Source organism: Scomber scombrus, chromosome 22, assembly GCF_963691925.1.
Source record: "Scomber scombrus chromosome 22, fScoSco1.1, whole genome shotgun sequence".
Classification (NCBI taxonomy): Eukaryota; Metazoa; Chordata; class Actinopteri; order Scombriformes; family Scombridae; genus Scomber; species Scomber scombrus.
This window is the reverse complement of record NC_084991.1, coordinates 13,185,686-13,203,318: the sequence shown is the minus strand read 5'-3', so window position 1 is coordinate 13,203,318 and position 17,633 is coordinate 13,185,686. Positions and strand designations below refer to the sequence as shown.

General features: G+C 40.2%; 1 protein-coding gene across 1 annotated transcript; it reads right to left on the bottom strand.

Annotated features, from left to right (window-relative positions):
* Positions 1–125: 125 nt before the first annotated feature.
* On the bottom strand, positions 126–17,049 carry itih5 (inter-alpha-trypsin inhibitor heavy chain 5). Its single transcript, XM_062443304.1, has 14 exons — positions 16,768–17,049; positions 16,632–16,676; positions 15,797–15,960; positions 14,206–14,307; positions 11,895–12,175; positions 11,600–11,769; positions 11,182–11,298; positions 8,294–8,465; positions 7,588–7,897; positions 4,151–4,815; positions 3,594–3,647; positions 2,039–2,155; positions 1,571–1,948; positions 126–650 (listed from the first exon to the last, which is right to left on the bottom strand). The coding sequence occupies exons 1-14, from the start codon at positions 16,891–16,893 to the stop codon at positions 391–393; spliced, it is 2,961 nt and encodes a 986-aa protein (XP_062299288.1). The 5' UTR covers positions 16,894–17,049; the 3' UTR covers positions 126–390.
* Positions 17,050–17,633: the final 584 nt, after the last annotated feature.

The following is a 17,633-nucleotide window of genomic DNA, read 5'->3' as shown; positions in this document are numbered from 1 at the left end:
CTTGAGCTTGAAGTTGACACGTTCGAGGCATGTTGACGTACAAATATTAGGCGTGTGAGAAAAACACTCCAAAATGGTACAAAAGTAGAGCTGCTTTGTTTGTCTCAAAAAGCAACCTTAAAATGTAGATTTAAATGTTTTATTTACAATTACAAAATGACTGTAAAAAATAATACACATCATATAACAAACAACATTAAAATTCTATTAGAAATAGTAAAAAAATATATTAAAAGGGAGAAAACTGTAGAAAGGACACTGAAATGTGAAGATTTTTGGAGTTTTGTCCTTGTCTATTGGCTCATGATATTTATGGATACTGGGTAAAATGAGTTAAGATTTAAATGAAATAATTAAATGCCACAGCTACAGTTCGTGGTAGTCGTCGTCTCACACTCTGTTAGTCCCGTGTGGCCAGTCCCCTGTGTCGAACATGTGTGACATCAAATAGTCCTCATATTGTCCGTCTATCAGCTTTGCCGCGTTGTTCTTGGCGAACCAGCAGTTCACGCTCTGTGTCCCGCTGTAGATCCGTCTGCTCTTCTGAACAACCGGCACTGAACGGTTTTTCACCTTCAGGACCTGCGAGGGTTTCACGTCTCCTTCTGCTGGAAGCTTGGACAGTCCCACTTCTTCAGACAGGAACTGACCTAAAAGTACATCGAATCAGAGGTTTAAATTAATTTAAAGTCTTTGAAGGCCAGTGTCAGAAATATACAGTATTGAGGATTTCAAATTGAAACTTTTGGTGACTAAATCTTTATCCATTTTAGGTCTAGTGTCCAAAACCGTTGCTTTATCAATAAATACACATTGAACCTAAGTGTGCAGAGCCTTCCTTTCTCCAATGACAACTAAAGAAAGACTCTCAAACAGTATTTAACACTGAAACTCATGCAGAGTCAGACAGGTTTCACTGCAGGTTCAGAACAGAGTGGCACAAGAGAGACACAGCAACGTGTTTTTGTTTTTACACACCTACATTTAATAAAAGTAATTCAGTATCTGTGATCAGGACTCAGAGAACAATCATGCTGTGCTATAGCTCCGCTGGAAGGTATCTGATATATGTAGCGTTAAAATTTCCCCTTGTCACTTTCATCCATGACGAGGTATATTGAGGGATACTGCGTTGCCCTTGCATAAAGTTGAGGGACTCACAAGAGACGGATTAAAAAAGAGCTGGACTAAAGGTCACTCCGGAGGCATGCAGCACGTTATACAAGTGTTTTTATGGGCTGAGCAGTCCTCCCCATGACCGGTAATACGTTTTTAATGGCCAGTAATGTTTTTAGTGACCCCTTCAGGCCGAAATTTCCACCAAAGAAATACTGAAGCAGATTTCATTAAACTTAGGTAGTAATGACGCTGTGGCCTTTTTCCCTCAAGACACTTTTCATCAAAGTACTGCACAACTTTTTGATACAGTGGAATTTAATGAATATTGCAGTTTTTAGTGGTTGATATCAGGCTTTTAGTCATGTTAAATGACCAATAATGATTAAATGTATCCATCTACTCAGTCATCACTCATTACAAGTGAAAAGATCAAACTCTTGTCTAGACTTACCTAACAGGCCATGGCAGTTGTTGGACAGCCCCTTGCTGTTACCGATGTAGAACCCCAGATGGTCTCTCTGGTAGGGAGCTGGGTTCTTGTACTGGTGCAGCAGGATCACAAAGCTGATGTTTCCTCCGACTGTCACAGTCACGTTGGACTTCCCCACGATGGCCACTGACAGCACGCCGCTGTCCACAGAAATTGTGGAGTGGCAGGGCAGGACCATGCGGTCCCGCCCGTCCAGGATGACTTTCTTAGGGGTCACCTCGATGTAGGCGCGTTTGGGATGATCCACCACGATGGTGATGGTGCTGAAGTAGGTACGCTGTGTCTTGTGGCTACCTGGTGGAGCTGGGGCCCCGATTAGTTTACCATTCACGGTCACACCTGAAGACATAAATGACCCACAGAAGGAATAAATTATGTAATCATGATGTGAAATAAGATTTTTATTTATTGATGCGTCACAAGTCTTACCAGAGTACTTGTGGTCAGAGACCAGGCGAAGGACGTGCCCAGGCTCGCCGTTGATATTGAAGCACACTGTCAGTTTACTGAGGGGGAACTCAACTACAAAGTGAGGGTCACCGTCCGCTGAGGTAGTCAAAGTCAAAGGCAGGGACACAAACAGAAGATTAAAAAACATCAGGAATATAAAAAGTGAGCCTGTAAGTAGATCAATTCTGAATGCATTTAATGTATGTCTGATTAAAAACTGTGTGTCAACAGTAACAATAGATTCATTAGACCAATGGTTCTCAAACTATTTGGCTTGTGACCCCTTAAAACAAAGTCTTGTGACCCATTGTAACGGGTTGCAGGTGTCAGTGACAGTTAAACCAAAGAGAGATTTTCACCTCTAAACTTCCCAGATTGTTTAATTTGAAACACATTTAGAGAATAAGAGAGGCAAACAACATTTTACAAGAAAAAAAAAAGATTTGAGAAAAATCTTTGTTTTTTCATTCATCATATTATCTGGTCACCCTTTGAGAGACTTGACCTGCATGTTGGTATGAGTAAAGGAGAGGAACAGTTTAATTAAAAAAATAAGAGAGCACTAGTGCCAGAGAAAGAAGAGGAACTGGGCTGGTAGTTACAAAATGACCAAATCATCCTTGTTCTAATATAGAAATAGTAAAAATAACTAAATAAAATAAAAACACTTTTCCCCCCCTAATTTGGGCACCCTGGTGACCATGGTGTTAATGCGCCAACCATGAACCAAAACATCCAGGTTTGCATCTGGCCGGGGACCTTTTGTTACGAAGGTCTCCATTTCCTGTCATTTCCAGTCATGTCCTGCCTATTGTTGGCCATCAAATAAAGTCACAAAATACACTACAAAGTTGGACATATCTCTACATATGAGAAAGCCTAGTATAAAATGACAAAAAATACAGGCAATGGCAGATCTGTAGTGAGGGGTTATTTTCTGATTTTTAAAGGTAAAGCTTAGTTTCTGTTCTGTCACATCGTTTACATCTTTAGCTGAAGTCTCCTCTGACTTGTGAGAACCAGCTAAGATGAATAGAGAAGAGATGAGATGATAGAGCAACAGTAATGACAGGGTCATTAACCCTCACTAACCACCTCTGATGGGGTCCCTCTATTTAGTGTAACACAAACATCCACTTCCCAACTCTGAATGCTTTCCCATTCAGCTGCAGTGTATGTGCATGTGTGCTCACAAACACGCACTTGCATGTTTAAAGTGCCACGTAGACCCTGTGTTGGTATTTCAATTAGACCTTGTGTGTTCTTTCCTCTTTTCAGGTCATGTTCAGAGGTATCCCTGAACGCCTTGCCGTATGATCATTGCCGACTGTCTGACGAACATCCAAATTACAGGCCGCCCCCCACACAGAGAGAGTTTACTGTACATTCCCCCTCTCCTGTCTTTCAGGCCTTCCTATAGATCCTCATAACCACTGCATACTTGTATACAGTATATAGGGTTCAGAGGCCATCAGATGAAACAAGCAGGGGAAAATGTACAACTGTTTACATGAGGGGAAGGTTATGAAGTTACCTGATGTTTTGGAGATGGTGACAGATTTCTTGGCTGGTCTCCTCTCAACTTTACCTACAAGGAAAATAATGTTTATCATCGGTGATGAGTCAAAGGGCTGCCATTGTTTAATGCTTCCTCTTAAAAGCTTCCATTTGCGTGATGTTAACTGTTTGTGGGACAGGTATTGGTGTAAAACAGTGTCTAAAGGGAAAGAAACGTGATATATACTGTTACTTTTATTGATTTCTTGATGTTTGCTTGTAAATATTCAACCGAAAATCTATTGTTTAAGTATCAACCTCTTTAGCCATTAGATGTAGTCAGTTTGATCAGCACAATCAACTTCCCTGCCATCAATTTATACACTAAGGGACTTTCTATTGCTAATATTTTTGCAACAATTTGCCAAAATATGACTAAATACACAAATATAAACAGCTGTCCCTCACAATGACAAATGTCAGCTGTATATTTAGCTATTTATTATTGTTATAATTGTCTACTCATTGGTCTCTCTGGCAGCAGACTTTACACACATTCTGTACAATAACCACATTTAGGAGACAAAACCTTACCCGGTTTGTTGCTTAGAGCTGAGCTTGGGCGTCCTGGCTTCTTCCCATCAGGTTTCTGTGGCTTTCCATCCTCTGTGTCACCTGGCAGCTCATTGGCAGGTGAGAGAGATGAGGAAGGCTTATCCTCATCAGCAGCTGGGGTGATGGTGGGCGCCGGGGCCATGGTGCCATCAGCCAAGACCTCAGGTTTCTCCACCACCAGGTTGGTGAGAGGAGTGAGGAAGTGGTAGGTCATAGACAAATTGGTGGCCTGTTGAATATGGTATTCCCTGTCCTTGCTGGTTTGACTGCGAAACCGTGACCGAAGTCCCTCCTTGACGCTCAGGAAACCCCAGACACGTTCTACAAAGTCCTCCGCAATCGAACCCAAAGCCTTAGATCCAGCTGCCATTGCTGCGGTAGCAGCCTTCACATGCTTCTCAGTCTCTATCTCTCGTTGCTTCAGTGGCACGTCAGTCTCCAGGATGATGCTCTTGTCATTGTTGCTAGCGGTTACCTGAACGTGAAGTGATTCTATGCTTTGGTTGGTCAGTTTGCCGGCAATGACCATCTCCGAACCATTGAAGTAGTTGGTGAAGAGATGCTGAGTAACGTACTGGACCGAGTCCTCAGTGTAGTTGATCCTTATGTCAGACAGCAGAGGAGTTCCTATCTCATCGTAGAACCTAAAGTGGGACAAGAAGACACCTGGGATTGTAGATTAATGCACAGACAGTAAAATGACCCCTGCAAATCAAAAATCAAGGTATTTATTCTCAAAGCATGTTGACACAATGTTGGCTTCCTCATTTCATTGACAACTATTCATTGGTGAATAAACCAAGGGTCACTGGACCAGAACTTTGATGTCCGATCAACTTTTGCCAGTCAGATATGTACAAGTGCAAATATTATGGTCGTAGCATGTCACTTGAACACAATGTTATATCTAAACAGCAAAATATAGACTACCATATATCTAAACAACTTATATGAGCATTATCTGATCTTTAGTCCCCATTGGTGAGTATCTCCCAATAATACCCATATGTGCATTAAAAAAGATACCTAAGACTGTTTTATGGTCTACCACCTCTATGACTAAGGTTTGGGTTATGTTTGTGCAACTAAAACTAATTGATTTAAGTTACGTTCTGAGAATAGCTTCTGCTTTAGGTAGGAGACAGATTGTGACACACACCCTACGAAATAAATCCCTCACTTTAAAGGTTTTGCAGTGATATGAACACTTCATGCTACTTCTGCTTTCGCTCCTGAAAGAAAGACTAGTTATTCTTTTCATGAACATCATTTGTTAGGAAACATGAGTAATTTAAGTGTCAGTGCTTTGGATCATTGTTCAAACACTTAGAAAAGTACTGTTTTTTTTCTGCTGGGGATAGTTTCCACTTGCAACATTGATCAAGATCAAGTTCAAAGCAAGATGTCGGAGCAAGTTAATGGACTTGCTGGATCTTTCTTTGTCTGCTTACCAATATCTTAGATGCTTGTCACGAAGCCCTAGAGTATCACATGTTCCTGGCTTTATTTCTTATTGCTTATTTTTACACAAACAGTAGCCAATTGTTACCCTATTCTTCTACTGTTCAAGCAGAGCAGTTTTTGGGTTCAGTGCCTTTGCTCAAGGCTGCATTAGTTTTTAAAGGAGCAAAAGATTTCGTCAAATGTTTTGTTGATTCAAACTAGTCACCTTCCGCCCATAAATCTGCTTGTCCAAACCCCTCTAAGCTACTGCAACCCCTCTTCAGAGTCTATGCACACATTCATAAAAGAGTGTGTATAAAGTTAAGACTGTGTGTGTGTGTGTGTGTGTGTGTGTGTGTGTGTGTGTGTGTGTGTGTGTGTGTGTGTGTGTGTGTGCATAAGTCCTCTGTCCTGTCCTTGTTGTCACACCGCAGTAAACCTCCTCACCTCTTAACCAGCGTGTTTGTTCAAGCAGTACCGAGGCTATTATCTGTGGAGTCTATCTGTTAACCTCACGTACATACTCAGACGCAGGTTTCACAACACACACACATTCCTGCTCAACTGAACAAACACCTTGTGTGTCCGAGTGCGGAAGAAAGAGAGAGAGAGGAGGGTTGTGTGTAAAGGATAAGGAAAAAAAGAGAGAGAAAGAGGGTGGCTGTTGTAGTCTGTGGCTGTCACATGTTGAAGTTGATTAAAGAGGTCTGTTGTCAGCACCGTCACATTTGCGGTCTTCGTTCCCTCATAGCACGATGAAAGATGGCGGGATGTGTGAGAGGGGAGAAGCGAGGGATTAAGGATAGCTAATTGTTTAATAAGAGGTGGATTATACCCTTATTTAATAATCAATGATGTCCTCATACAAATTAGTTTTGCTTCATGATCTAAATGCTCAATGTCAAGTGTGTGTTTAGTGGAAACAAATGGAAAATCCATTTAGATTAATTAGTGATTTTGGAAAGTGCGTTGCAAAAAACACCACAGTGAAGTTGGAACAAGAAACAGATGTATGTATCTAACAGATGACAATATGGTGACCATATCATGGATTTTTGGAAACACTTAGTTTATATACAGATCCAAATATATGAAATTAAGAAGAAATAATAAGAAAAAAATGTATTTGTCTTTGTTTATGTTGTCAGACAGCAGGTGTAACATTGAGAAGAGACTTGTGTCTTCAGACCAGTGTCGTGCCATTTTAATGCATGTTTAACAGGTGATTTTGAGCACTTTCAGTCCAGCATGAGGCCATATTCAGATTAGTTTTAGACCAATTTTAGGACAGGTTCATACCAATATTACACCACTTGTAGACCACATGGGTAGAACAGTGTTAGATCAGTTTCAGGCTGTTTTAGACTAGTTTCACACAGATTTTAGTGCATTGTCTCTCCAGTGTCAGGCCCAGATTAAGATATGTTTTAAACTACATCAAACCACTTTTAAACCAGTTGCAGGCCGGTATTAGACCACTTCCAAACCACATTGTTGGATCAGATAAAGAGACAAACTAGCAAGTACGCTCGGGGTTAGATCAAGATTAAGTTTATGTCTTACCAGAGTTTTGTAAATTGTCCCTCCAGCTGATCCAATCTAGCACCAACTATTGTCAAGCCAGTCTTTGATCAGTTTCATACAAGTTTTAGACCACTTTGAGACCATGTTGTCAGCATGGTCTTAGAACAGTTTCAAAAGCAGGTTCAAGTGCAATTTCAGATACTTTTTAATTCAGATATAAAAGATGTTTTCTCAATTGTTTTGTCATAATTAACACCATTGGATTTCTTATCCCTATTCTTCTAGGAGTAAAATTTTTTACAAATTTAAGATGGCCACCATATAGACATAATGGAAAATCAACCAACAGTTAGTGAGGAGAATAAGATTGGCATTGAGGGTAAAGATTATAAATGCTTTATAATATCTACTGGCTTCATGGAGACACAGAGCAGAAAACACATTCTCACCCTTTGAGCATAGCACTGGCGTCAGCATCCTCATTGATACGTCTCATCATCCCACAGTTTTCCAGAGACATGCGCTCCAGCAGCCGGTAATCAACATCATTTCCAATCCCAATGCTAAAAATGCAGAACTTCTCCTGCACAGCTGAGCGGGTATTCCCCAGGATCGTCGTGGACTGGATCTCACCAACTGTGGGCCGTCCATCAGTCAGGAAAATAATAAGAGAGACACTATTCGGGTTGACGTCAGGGCCCAAGAGGTACTCACGAAGCAGAGTGGAGCCAGTATTAATGGCACCATCGATGTTTGTGCCTACAGTGGAGGGATATCATCAGAGATTGTTGCTCATGAAAATGTCAAAGAAATGGAAAAACAGTTAGAAAGTCAAACTGTATACATTTTATTGGCAAAATGAAAATGAACGCTCATAAAAAAGATGTTTTTCCACTTTCAGCCTACTACCAGTAGTTATGGGTTTTTCAGTGGGGACACCATTTCTAGTCCAAATCTTTGACTATAACCATTTTTACACCAGGAAAAGTCTTCAGCAAACCATTAAAAAAACACTAACACAACTATCAGATGTGCAGACAGCATTGACTGAAATTATAGGAATCGTGTAAAGAAGAAAAACTATGAGAACTACTGGAATATGGTATAACTCTGTAGGGCATCAGTTTTTCCATTGGCGCTGAAATAACATCTCACCTCCATTGGGCACCAGCATGTAAATGAACTTCTTGGCATCTCTGATGTTAAGGGGTGTGACTGGTACGAGACCATTCGGCTGCCAAACTTTGATCTTATTGGAGAAGCTGATGAAGTTAAAGTTATCACCAGGGCGCAGATCCTTCAGGATGGTGAACAAGGCATCTTTAGTCTGAGAAAGAGAGTCATAGAGAAAGAGAAATAATTAATGCCAAAAAACATTATACACAGTGGATGTGCATCCAAATGTGAAAATGAGTCGGTTTGAGATTCAATTAACACATTCTTCTGTTTAAGATTGCTGAATAAAACCCTTCAATGTTCTTCCTAAGAAAATACATTTTAAAAGCATTGGACAGTTAACATACTGAAAGCATAGGGGCAGCATGTTTTGTTATGTTGTTGTCTTCATTTTGTAAATTAAGGACAACAAACAGCAGGGTTTGTTTAATAGAAGTTAAATATGTATATGTTCCTTTTGAAAAGTGCATTAATGTATAAATCCTTAAAAATTATCATTATCAAGTCTGAAAAACACAGTTCATATCTCCCCATCTTTAAGAATTGTTTCCCTCGAAATTCTCCATAATTAGCTTCTTTTTTTTACACAAAATGTGACAATGTCTTTTCTGTTTTCTGCATCATTCATCAATGTTTCCTCATCTATAATATGATGTGAGCTAAAAATGGAATTGAAATAGGTCTTGATATGGGTTTGTGATAATTATGCCGCTGGCAGGACATCTATTTCACATCTTGTGCCAATATTTACTTTACTTGTATTCTACATATATTGAATTTACTCTGGATACGCAACCTGGTTATGATCTCATGCTTATTATATTGTAATGCTATAGGCATTACAGTGGTAAAAACAAAACAAAACATACCATCAATTAAACACCCAGCCCTCTGACCACCTGTGGTGCTCCTCAGCTTTGATCTCACTCACACTCACACTCACACTCACACACACACACACACACCCCTCCCCACACACACACACACACACACACACACACACACACACACACACACACACACACACACACACACACACACACACACACACGCACACACACATACACACACATGCGCTTGTATAGCTATCTTAGTGAGGACATTCATTGACATAATGCATTCCCTAGCCCCTAACCCTAACCATCAAAACTAAAGGCCTAAACTGAACCCAAACACACCCTGAAACCAACTCCGAAACCTCAAACAGCCCTTTGAAGGTGTGTCAGAAAGTGAGGACCGGCCAAAATGTCCTCACTTCCTAGGAATAATCCCTAAACACTACTCCCATGAATAAAGCACTCAAGGGTGGGGTTAATAATGGTGAAAATTAGCATCAAGTATGTTTGTAAAATAACAGAAAGCTAGTTAATCTGAGCTTTTAAGTACTTAAATCTTAAAAAAAGAGAGAGAGTTTGTTAGGTTTTTGACTTATAGTTACACTACACTGCCATGTTAAAAGCATGTATACCCAAGTCTTTGCTTTATGGGAACTTTAAAAGATGTCCGTTTTTGAGTTTGATGTGCTACTGAGTATATATTCAATGACTTTTGAATGAGCTCCAAATGCAGATGTTGTATAGTTTTCTCAGAATGCACAGATTGTGTATTCCTTCAGTTTCAGCTGAAACATTAATTCAACTCCTGCAGAAGAATGATGTTTTTGTCTACATTAGACTGTCCCTCTCTTAGCTTAGAATGGGCTTGTCTTGCATGTCCACATTTAAGTACATAGACCAACAAAAACATAAACTTAAAAACTTCTTCCTGCTTTTTAAATCCTGCAGCTTCACAGTCTCAGCATATCCAGATCTACAGCCCTTACAGTGGGTGTTACATATACAGTAATTTGGTGCCGGGGGGGGGGGGATTTAAGGACATCAATATGGGCTGTATACAGCAGGGGTCAGAACCACAGCCTGACCCACACTGAAACCCTCTATTGTGGCGCCATATCAACACAATAATACGCACTTGTTCTGTTCCTGCGACCCACTGGGGGCTGGCAATGGGTGGGGGGATGGATCAAGGGGTCGAGCGGGCTATTGTCTAGAAAGTTCCATTACCCCATAGACCCTGACCTTCCTCCCTCGCAGCACAGCCTTGTACAGTATATTTCCACTTTTCTCTCTCGCTGATAATCTGTTTTTCAGTTTCCCTGCTCTCTTCTCTGGTTCTGCACTCTTCGCTCTTGGCAGCTGCAGAGATCAGCTCTGAGTCTGAATGGGGGTGGTGGTAGCAGGGGGGCGGGAAGGGGGGATTATCGTGCTATTGCAGATGGAGGAAAAGGTCTGATATTGATATTCCAGTGTGGGCGTGAGGAGGTGGTGGGGTGTCAGATTTCTGATGCAATACAACCATTTGAATTTCTGCTTGAAAGAATTGTAAATTGCTTTGCTTGAGAGCAAGCCTGTCTGAAAAATCATCAGATTTTCCCTGACGCACTCGGGGAAAGTAAGAGTGATTTCATATCTGGTATCCTGCTCCAATGTAGAAGCTATAGCTGCATTAGGTAAGATGGGCTACAGCACATATATCTACTCTAATTAAGGCCCATCAGATTCAGGCATTTGCAGAACTGCTCACAGATTAACTGGGAGTGACAAATCAAAATTTAAAGGACCATGCTGGTGTTTTGGCATGTTTATCCCATTCACTACTATTTATGTTAACAATAGCTCCCAACCTTTTTATAGGAAAACCTATTTTGGTGACCTAATTTTCCATTACCACTGGTACTTTAAGAGTAAAATTCAAAACATTCTCCTTCTCCAATGATAGTACAACTTCCTAATGATGTTTTACTTTAATTTAGCACACAGTAAATGTCTTCCTCTATTCTGTTTTTTTTATTGAGCGCCCTGCTTTACCTGTCTGATCTTGGTCCCCACCATGGAGGCGCTGGTGTCGATCACAAACACCACGTTCTTGGGTACAACAGGGAGGTCTTTGGGAGCAAAGTAGTGGACAAAATGGCCATTTAAAACCTGGGAAAGAGAGACAGATATACAGGAGTGAGTGGCAGTGGGACCAGGTGCAGTAGTTATGTATGATTGGCAAAACTTAAGATTGTTCTGAAGACAGACAGAAGAGTTTGGCAGTGGAGTACGACCGGTGGCAGGAAGCCAGAGAAATTAATGACTAACAGGTGGATGAATGTGTGTGTGTGTCTGTGTGTAGTTGGAAGGGAAATGTGTGTGCATGCATCCAAAATATGTAAACTATTCTATTTTTTAAAAGCATTTTCGCTGTCTGGTTTCTGTTTTATATGTCATCACATGCTTTCACCTGAATGTCTCCGATCCCCATGTCTCTCTGGACATCGTAGCGGATCACATAGTCTCCCAGGTTGCCATTGGTGGTGATCTTGGCCTGCTGGATGATGGTAGGACTGAAGGTGATCCTGCAGACGTTGTTCTCGTTTCTGACCACAGTGGTAACGGGAGGCTCAAGCTTGGCTGGAGCACAAAGAAAGGAAATGTGTTTCTGCGTTTGCTACATTTCACCCTACATGCACATATAGCATGAAATAAAAAAATAAAAAATTGGTGATACAGATATAAAATGTAAGACTTTCGTAAACCTGGTGTCTTAGGTGCGTTAGACCCAGATGAGGTGCTAGAACCACTGTTGGTCCGGCCACTGCGAAGCGGCAGCACCTGCAAGTCTGTGATTAACGAGTGGTCGACGATGGTGACCTCTAGGCTGAGGCGGCTGACCAACTGCAAGGGCCGTAGGCTGGTCACATGTTCGTAGCGTCCCAGACGGCGCTGCAGGAGCTCCTCATAGGAAAGCAGGAAGATGGCCCTGTTTCTACCCGGGATGCTGGCCGCCATCCTGAAAACCTCCACCTCCGGCTCGGAACTGGTGGGGGATGAAACAGCGGGAGAATCTGATCACTTTAATGTCAGCAATACTTCACTGGAGGATTATACAGATAAAATATATTTCTGTTAAAAATATTGACATCATAAATATTTAAAGGGGCTGTGTGTAGAATTTAGTGGCGTCTAGTGGAACAGACTTGGCAGAAATATAATATTCATAAATATGTTTTTATTAGTGTGTAATCCTTTTTTCAGTTTTTGTGAGTTTTGAAGCTACTGTACGTTGTCTGCAATCTGCGACCTCACCACTAGATGCCACTACATTCTTCACACTGGTCCTTTAAACAACTATGCTGCTGTGTTGCATGTTATCCAGTCTGCTACAAATCGCATTTTCATACTTTATGTGTCTTTTTGGATACAATCAATGGATGCCTCCAAATGCTGAAATATATAAATAGTGACTTTAAGTTATTGCATGGTATTTTTCAAACTGTACACTTTTAAATGCCTATTTCCTAACTTCTATGTAGCCATTCATCTCAGTGTGGTAGTGAAAGAATATCATGATTCAAATGTGAAACTTTGACATTTTTAATTACAGTAAAAAGTGCATTCAAAATGTATATTAAAAAACTGCTAGTAAGCTTTACGGGAAATAATGGTAGTAATGGAAATGCAACGATACTATAAATTCAAAGAAAGGTTTTATGCATAATAATTTTGATTAGATTCCACACAAAATAAATAATAGTTTCTTCTTGTTGTTACTGTTATTATCTGCTGCATTTATTTTTGCAGATAAGTGCAATGTTTATGGTGTCAGTAAAAATTGATTTGTGTACTCCTTCATTAACACGTCACTAGATAGAAAATTATTTGAAGAAATGTTGCAACCTCTGGTTTAGTCAAAAGCTCATAAGTGGAGGATTATTTATGAGTTTTGTTTGCAGAAAAATTAGACAATCCCAATTAAAATCTGTGTCCTCTATATGCTGCTTTTGACCCTTCAGTGTCAGTCCATAGATTGGATTGCAGTACATTGTCAGTGTATTACCTGATACTGCCACTAGGGGGTGCAAAAGTTTGAAACCTCCAAATTCTACACATAATAGCTTATTATTAACATTATAGATTTAAACTGAATTGTTTTGAAACTACTGGTTTCATAGTGTATTTTGGGGCATTTATATTTGCTATGTTTTGTGTTTGGGCTTTATATACATTATATGTTAAAAACTAAGCCAGTTTAACGTGTGTCATTATGCTGTTTTTATGACCCAAGCCCTCTTCACATTTCAGTGTTAACAGATTGGGTGAAATATGAAATTTAAAGAGCATAAGCTGTAAACAGACCATTAAATAAAGATGACAGCAAAAGAGAAACATTGGAGCAATTAGGAAAGGGAGGAGTACAGATGAGGGGGGAGCGGCAACCTTAACAGTCCAAGTGGTGATGTTATGAATATGGCATTGCTGCTTCTGTCTAATCTCACATCTTCCACACGTCAACCCCTCCTTCCCCCTTCCTCCTCCTCCTGCTCCTCATTTACAGTGGAGTCAGTGAATCACAAAATCTCATTTTATGAAATGTCGCTTTTTGCCCTTAACAGCTGGAAACGTGAGGTCACTTCTTCCATATGTCACCCCTTTGCCTCTGCAGGGTCACACGCAGATTTATATGACAAGTCCTGACTCTGGAGCAACGCTGTAACTCCAGACTTGCCTCTGTCTGCTCACACACACACGCACACACACACACACACACACACACACACACACACACACACACACACACACACACACACACACACACACACACACACACACACACGCGCACGTAAAACACTCACTTGCTCTCTGTGATTGCCTAGCTGCTGTAGAAGAGGTTTTAGTCGGGATATTATTAATCTCTGTTCGCAAAATAGGAACATTAGAGGGAGCAAGGTCTGCTGTGTAATTATGAGGAGACGCCCGAGGGGGATCAGATGGCAGGAGTGGCCACACACATACTTAAAACGTGCACAAACACACACACACACACACACACAGTCAGGTTTGTCCTACCTTGCGTCACCTGACTCTTTGTTCTTGGGTTTGCCGTTCTCCTGCTTGACCCTCTTTTGCTTCGGCATGACCTCACTCTGGTATACACGCCCTCCGATGATCCTGGTGCACGGGTTCAAAGGTCAGAGGATTAGAGCTGTTCCTCATATTCAGGCCCACCTATTGTCACAGTTTAAATGGGGGCTTCTTGGACAAAAGAGTGAATTTGTGGACAAAATCCAATTGCTCCCTATTTACAGCTAACAGTCCTGCACATGAATGAACCTTGGTGTTAAGCAGTAAAAAAAAAAAAAAAAAGTTGTCTATTATTTGAAGGCACTTTGCTCACATCTCCATGGCAACTGAGACATCATAAATCCCTCCAGCTCCAGTTTGTGCCCCTTTTATATGTTCTGGAGGTCTTTTAACATTTTGCTACCAGAATCCTCAAAAACTCAAAAAATATTGCATCTGTTGCACCATAAAAAGTAAATTTAACCCATGTTTTCAATGTTGTGACTTTATTTCTTTATCTAGCTAGTGAAATGGTATATATTCTTACTGTTTTTGTGAAAGACACACACCATATTAAATTATTTATTTGTATTAAAACATAAAGTATTGGAAAGACATTTTTTTTGGTTTATGTGGGACAAATTGAGCAAACGTTATTTCAAACAGATGTTTAGAAGAGTGTTCTCTGGAAATATCTTCATAACAGCAGTTAGGTTGCGAAACAACTTCTGAGTTTTTAAAATAATGCAGAGTATTTCTCTTTTGAAAAATTGGACAGACTGTGATTACACTGGGACTGAAATGTAATACTGATACATGACACACACTTTGGAGCTAAAATCCCTGTAGCTTTTACAGCTTTTACAACATCTGTCATTTCATTAAATCCCCTTTTAAATTTCCTCCATAAAATATCTTCCAAAACTTTCTAATCTGCAAAATTTAATGACTTCCTGGGGACAAATTAGAGCAAAGACTGACATAATGAGATAGTTATTTGATGATTTGTCCTTCTTTAGAGGGAACTCCTCTCTCCCAACGACATTTCTTTTGTTTGTTTGAGCCTTCTAAAAAGATTTATAGTGTTTATGGCTCAATATCTGCTCTCCATTTTAATGATATTCCAACCTGTGAATCAGGACTCAAGATAAATATGATTGGCCACAAGATGGAAATATTTCCTTTCATTTAACATTCATTTTTGGGACTTTTCTGTAATTCTTGCCCATTTTTTTTATGAAATACTTGTTGCTTTCACATCTTCAGGCTTCTTAAAATACTTAGAATGAAACAATCCAAGAGAGTAAAATCACTCTTTGGGTTTATTTGCTCTCAACTCTGGTTACACTTTGGACAAAATGTGTGATGGAAGGTCAAGTAGACGCTTTATTGCACAATCCACTGTTGAAGATTATTATATCTTTCAGAATATTTTCTGAAACCAATAGTCTTCTTATAGTACAAGGTTCCCAGGTGATAAAAGTGTTAATAAAATCATAAATTGTATCTTAATTCGGCTTTGATTTGACCTATTTCAATTTTAGATCCACTGTCTGTGAGTTATTATTGCTTATGGAGTGACCTGCACGGCTCTTACATGGTGAAGTTGGAGACGTAAGCGCCAGCGGGGATCTGAAAGTGGAAGACGCCCTCAGCAGCGTTGGTGTGCCGGTTGAGCATGGCGCAGTACACAGCGGTGAAGGCGTAGCGGGAGATGATGGTGGTCTTGATTGAGAGTTCCTGGATGTGAGGTTTGGTCTGCTGCTCAGAGGAAACATTTACGCATGAGGTTTTTATTTCCTCCACTGAAAATCAATAATTGGTTTGATGATTTTACGCATTTCTTTTGCACATATTGACACTTCTCCAAATTAATTCAAATTGCAATTTCTATTACTCTAGACAATCCATCTCCAGAAAACTGGGCTTCCCCATAGTTACATTAACCAAAACAGAGACAGAGGAATTTGTTTCCCCCCATGAACCATGATCCAGTGCACTACAGCTCCTCTGGCACATCTGCGCGCTTGGCGGACCTCCTGTGCGTCACACCCAAAGCGCACAAGTTTAAAAATGACAAAATACGCTGTGCTAAACAACTTAAACTGGGTCATGCATTCCAGTTCACTAATCAAATGCTTTGGCAAGGGACGTTTCATTTCGTTAACCTTAGACAGCTCAGAGCATTAACTCATTAACTCCCTGAGCTTTGACTGATTATAAGATATCAATATTTATCAGATCTAAGAAACCAAGGTAAAAAGCATTGCTTTTTCACCTTGAATTTCAATGTATCCCCTTTAAAATCTCTTAAATTAAGAAAAAAAATGCGGCCTCAGTGTTTGTCCAGAAGCTACAACACGTTATCGACCTGATATCAAACACTCTCAAGGCTCAAATAGCTTCATAACCTGCAGAAAAGTTGACATTACCTTGGTTAGTAAAGTTTTCACCTGCCGAGGAACCCTGCGCGGCGCCTGTGGACACAATAAGAGAGTCAGGTGGGGGGGGGGGGGGGGGAATCCAAACACCAGAATGTGCAGCAACTCCATCTTTTAAATGTCTTACAATATCTAATTCAAAGTCTGCCAAGTCGTAATCAATATCTCCAACATTTCCAAGCTTGGATTCCTCCAGTTGCCCCAGTATGCTCGGGCTGAAGCACATCATCAGCAGAGTTAACAGCAGCAGCATCTTGATAATCTTTTTTTCCTCCACTTTAAAGCTCAAAAAGATAAGTGGGACATTATTTCCAGCTTCTCCGAGTCATCCACAGTGTAGTAGAGAAGAAAAATAAACCCACCCACTGGAGAAAGAGGGATGAAGTGTTGTCAGTCCCACTTCAGGATGAGTTGGTGGTAATTTGGACCAATGCTGTTGTTGCCTTCACAGCGCGTAGGAATTTTTCAAGTTATGAGTAAATCCCCCCAAAAAGTGGGTCTAAAACAGTTCAAAGCATCAAGAAGAAAAGTAGATATGACTTGAAGCAAGATGATGATTTGAGGTTTAACATACAGTGTAGGATCGATGAACAATCTATTATAATGTATACTTTATTATCCTGCATGTTCATCACTTGCATTCACACACATTTCCCATTTTTTGAATACCAACATGTCAAGAAACATGACACATTTTACTTTTTGTTCCCACTTGGCAGTTCACAAACATTTTTTTTCCCTCCTCAACCTGCAGTTCATAATCAGCTCTTGATTCAACACCCAGATGTTTTTCATTCTGTATAATATAACTGATGTTTTTCCACTACATAGATGACTTTCACTCACCTTTGTTGGTGTATTTATTAATTCATTTCCTTCTTCTCTTCTTTCTTCATTCTTTCAACAGTGTTTGTTTTCCCAGCAGGCTTTTGTAGGACTAATACTATTCTTTTGGTCATTTAAGAATAATATTTTTCAACTCTAAGGTTTCAA

Coding starts and splice junctions, on each gene's coding strand:
- itih5 (XM_062443304.1), bottom strand. CDS start 16,893: ATGCTGCTGCTGTTAACTCTGCTGATGATGTGCTTCAGCCCGAGCATA. Junction 7,898..8,293: donor CATGCTGGTGCCCAATGGAG/GTGAGATGTTAT, acceptor CCTCCACTGTAG/GCACAAACATCGATGGTGCC. Junction 651..1,570: donor CAACTGCCATGGCCTGTTAG/GTAAGTCTAGAC, acceptor ATGTACTTTTAG/GTCAGTTCCTGTCTGAAGAA.